Source organism: Uloborus diversus, chromosome 10 (genome assembly GCF_026930045.1).
Source record: "Uloborus diversus isolate 005 chromosome 10, Udiv.v.3.1, whole genome shotgun sequence".
Taxonomy (NCBI): domain Eukaryota; kingdom Metazoa; phylum Arthropoda; class Arachnida; order Araneae; family Uloboridae; genus Uloborus; species Uloborus diversus.
The window spans coordinates 12,673,493-12,677,785 of NC_072740.1; the positions used below are offsets into that span (position 1 = coordinate 12,673,493).

Genomic DNA, 4,293 nt, shown 5'->3' on the forward strand with positions numbered 1-4,293 from the left:
ATTTTCCAAGTCGGTATTTCACATTAGAAATTGCGCGGTCAACAAGTGATTTGGCAGAGATTATGTTCCATTTGCGTATGGAAGGTAAGAAACGTGTAACAATAAGATGTTTTTATTTGTTTTACAAAGAATGAATAGTGTAAAATATAATAAAGGAATCGCATTATGTATGGCATGTTTTATTTTTAATTAATATTACATAAAAAAAATTGTCTTTAGAACCTGTCAGCAAACGGTTTTGTTGTCGATAATTATCGAAATAGAAGTGTTTTTGAATATGACGTTATCATTGTCAAAAAAAAGTATTTATGTATTTTTATCTTTTATCTCAGATGTAAAATAGCGAAAGAAATGTATCCTTAAAAGCTAAAAACAAATGGGGAACCTCCTCGTCCTCTCCTTTGTCTAACATTGCTTATGATAGCTTTAAAATGTTCTTTTAAGAGGAAGCGCAGCTTCTGAATCTCCCTACCCTTAATCAGGAAACAACATTACAGTGTTACAATTAAAAAATCTAAATAAGTAGCGATCAAAAGAACATTGTGATGCATGTTTTTGGACGCAAAAAATATTTCCCCGTTGTCGATATATGAGATTTTAAAGCCTATGGGAATTTTAAGAAAAGCGAGTCTCGTTGTTACAAATTTAGCGAGTTTCGATAGGGACAGACATCTTTCTCACGCTCTGTAGATATGGATTTCCTGCCACACGCAGACGAGGAAATCGTCTGTGAGAAATTGGTACCTTCAATCCCTCGCCAAGTGTTTAAATTTGCCACTTTTCTTAAAATTTCGGGAGATTTAAATACCTTTTATCTCGATAACGAGGGACGATAACAATAATAATTATCAATTTTGTACAGGATTTTAAAAGGCTGAAATTCAAGAAAAAAAAACTTTTTTTTTAAATATAACTTACGTGCTCGTTGATTCCCTTTGTCCGAAAGTCTTATGGTCGGTCGCTAACAGTTACCAGGCTTAGCGTTGCTGGAGATTTCCAACCTATTTTCCAGACCTGTAGAGGTGGTGCTACCATATACCGTGCCCAAGTGGCCCAAGTCGGGCTCTTTCTCATTTAGGGGCCTCATTGACTCAGGAGTCTCTCTTTTCTGCTTTAAACTCATGCTGGCTACATGAATGGGGCTTGAGTCTCCCAAGTGGCATTAAAACAAGAAACTGTGCCCTAAGCCATCTCGATTGATAATACATTTGCCTTAAAATATAAGTATCAAATTTTCAGTCAATTGTGTAAAATTCTGTTTTGAAAACATCCTTGTCTTTGTGTCTACTTCAATAATGATCTTTTTATCGTTAATATTATTTTCCACATAATTTTCATTATATACAAAAACTACAATATTTGGAGATTTTTTAAATTTCATACAAATCCAATATTCGTTAGTAAATTAATATGAACAATTTCATTTATAATAGATTTATACGTGGTTATTTCAGTTTCATCTGCGGAAAGATCAAGTTTCATTTTTTTCAAACAGGGAACATTTTTCTTAACTGCATAGTTCCTGATGGACCTTTTCTTTGGTAATTTTTTAGTAAAGTATGTTGGCAGACTTGGGAAAATTGTAGGAATTGCCTCATCTTTCAAAAAGGGTTTTCCCTGAGGAATCAATACTTCCTCACCATTTATAATATGCTTAAAATGCGTTTCAATAAAATGTTTTTCGAAATGCAGAGCACAAATTGAGCAATATTTATCCAAAACTTTATCTAACCTGGGAATTAACGAGTTTCACTTTAGTTTTTCTTCATCTGCTGGAGCTTTAAAAAGCGTAACTTTTTCCTTGCATGTTTTGTACCCGCTTTTGCACCCTGGTACGAAACAAGATGAAGCTTTATTTCTTCCAATGTTCAACTTTGATGCCTCCATTAAAAGCCTTAAACGCTGTTACATGAAATATTCACGAAATAAAAGTAAAAAAGAGAAACGCGGAACTAAATTGTAACAAAATCCCGCGTCTACTAATGTAAACACCGCGAAATTGAACGTACACCTCGACCGCACTGCCATCTAGCGGTTTTCATACAATTTGTCTTCAAGAATCGTGGAGGAAAAAGCGCCGGTCGGCACACTACTCTTTCTAGGCACTATAACATTGCAGCAGTGTCGTTTTTGTCCGATCTATAGCGCCATCTATAGTTAATTTCCGTTTCCAATAACTACGAGCTTTCGGAAACAAAGCTGTTCGATCAGGCTCTCCAGAGCAATTCCAGTTACGTCATAACCACACCGGACCTCGCACTGGGTTAAATGTTTTTTTTTCTATAAAATTGTTTCATTGTTTCAAAAATAGGTATTCGTTTCAGTTGAAACAGTATTGAAAGCTTACTGCTGTTCTTAATGTTTGCGTAATAAAAAGGAGAGACCTACGATCTGAATATCATAATTTATTTTTGAGCAACCGCACTGAATGTAATATAACAGGGAAACAACAAGAACTAAAAACATGGCTGGTGTGAAACGGCAGTCGTCTGATCACAAGTCAAAATGGCAGAATCAGCAACTCAAAAGACAACCTATTACGGGGAAGAAACCTCTTCCAGAACCATCAACAATACAGCATGTATTTATTATGATATGTATGTATATATGCCGCAGAATAGTATTATTTGAACCTGAAATTAAAATTGCTGTTTACCTGGCAGCATTAGTGTGCGGCTCACTGGTGTGTGACTTTGCTCCAATTCCTAGAACATATTTTTCAAGGAAAAGCAACATCTTTAATTACTACTTCGTCAAATGGGGCTGGGGTTGGACTTTGATATCTGTTGGCGCATATTTGGGATTGTCGACTTACGTATATTGCTGTGGAAATGTTGACAAAATAAAGAAAACATTTTTATCGATTGCTTGTCGGTACTGCCATGTGGTTTTGCTGGATTAATATTTTTAATTTGATAGAGTCGTATACTGCTGGTTGCATGACCGAAAAATACTTATCTAAATCTAATTGTTTGCGCGCTGGTCACATTTGGAAAGGATTTGACATATCTGGACATGCTTTTCTTTTAATTTATTGCAGTTTGTTCATTACCGAAGAAGCAAAATCTTACCAAGGCTGGGAAAGAATTGGTGACTTGATTAGAAATGAAGATTATGAAGAAGATAGCCCTCTAAAGTCCTTATCTGATAGTGAGAGAAAACATTTACGAGCCAGTTATGAAAAACTCACAAGATATGTCAGAATAGCTTTCATATCATTAACTTTGTTTTCTATTCTGTGGGATGTTATGTTGGTGTCAACTATAATATATTTTCATTCCATGGTTCAGAAAGTTGTTGGTGGAAGTATTGCTATTCTTATGTGGTATGTTACGTATAAATGGTGGTATTGTAAGGCTTCTTCACCTGGTTTACCTGGTGAAGGTTGCTTCAAGTATTTTGATCAACCAATGAAAAGAAATTATACTTAGTTATTTTCATTTTATGCTCTCAGATAAACTCATTAGTCCCAAAATTTTTAAAACCCCATAGATTTTGGTTGTTTCACCTTGTTTTCTTGTTTTGTTATTATTATTTGAAATTTTTTATACACTGTGCTGTAATTTAAATAAGAATTTTAAAAGTTTGTTGGCAGCAATGTAATGGCTTTTACCTGCTGATATGAGCAAGGTATATATTTATCTCCATAGATTTGAATTTATTAAAAAATTACTTTCTGGGATGTTCATCCGCTATGAGTTTAGTTAAATTATACCTCTTACAAATAGACGTATACCGAGTACTCAATACTCGACCAATTTGTGAAGTACTCGGTACTTGGCTAAATTTTGATCAGATACTCGGCCAATACCAAGTTAGTTGTAAAAATTTGGACATTGTTGAAGACAGATTTTACAATTAATAAAAAATTGCAAGCATATAATGTACTGTAATTTAAAATTCAAATTTAAAAGTCAAATTTAAATTTTGAGGATAATGAAGTTTGTTATGCTTCAATGGAGTAGATCTTTATTTTAATGTCCCCCAAACTTATTTTTAAAAATGTAGCATAAAAGGTAAGAATAGAAAACATGAAATTTTATATTAAGTGGATTTTTGCTACAAATAAAAATCATTTATAAGAAGTATAAAAAATACTTTTGCATAAAAAATAAGATCAAATAAAACAATGTTAAAAGCACAAATGTGCAGGACACTGCAGACAGGTGTTTTGGTGCTAAAAGAAATGCCTTTTGCAATGCACAAAATGTGAGCTTATGGATTTAAAGACATCCAGCAAAAGACGGATTTTTTTTTTTTTTTTTTTTTTTTTTTGTCGGATGTACATTCATT

The 4,293-nt window shown here is 33.5% G+C and overlaps 1 protein-coding gene across 1 annotated transcript; it reads left to right on the plus strand.

Moving 5' to 3' along the window:
- Positions 1 to 2,464: 2,464 nt before the first annotated feature.
- LOC129231473 (acyl-coenzyme A diphosphatase FITM2-like) lies at positions 2,465 to 3,673 on the plus strand. The gene is given in 2 exon segments (XM_054865799.1): positions 2,465 to 2,844; positions 2,846 to 3,673. Coding segments are annotated over 2 exon segments (966 nt in total). The 3' UTR covers positions 3,432 to 3,673.
- Positions 3,674 to 4,293: the final 620 nt, after the last annotated feature.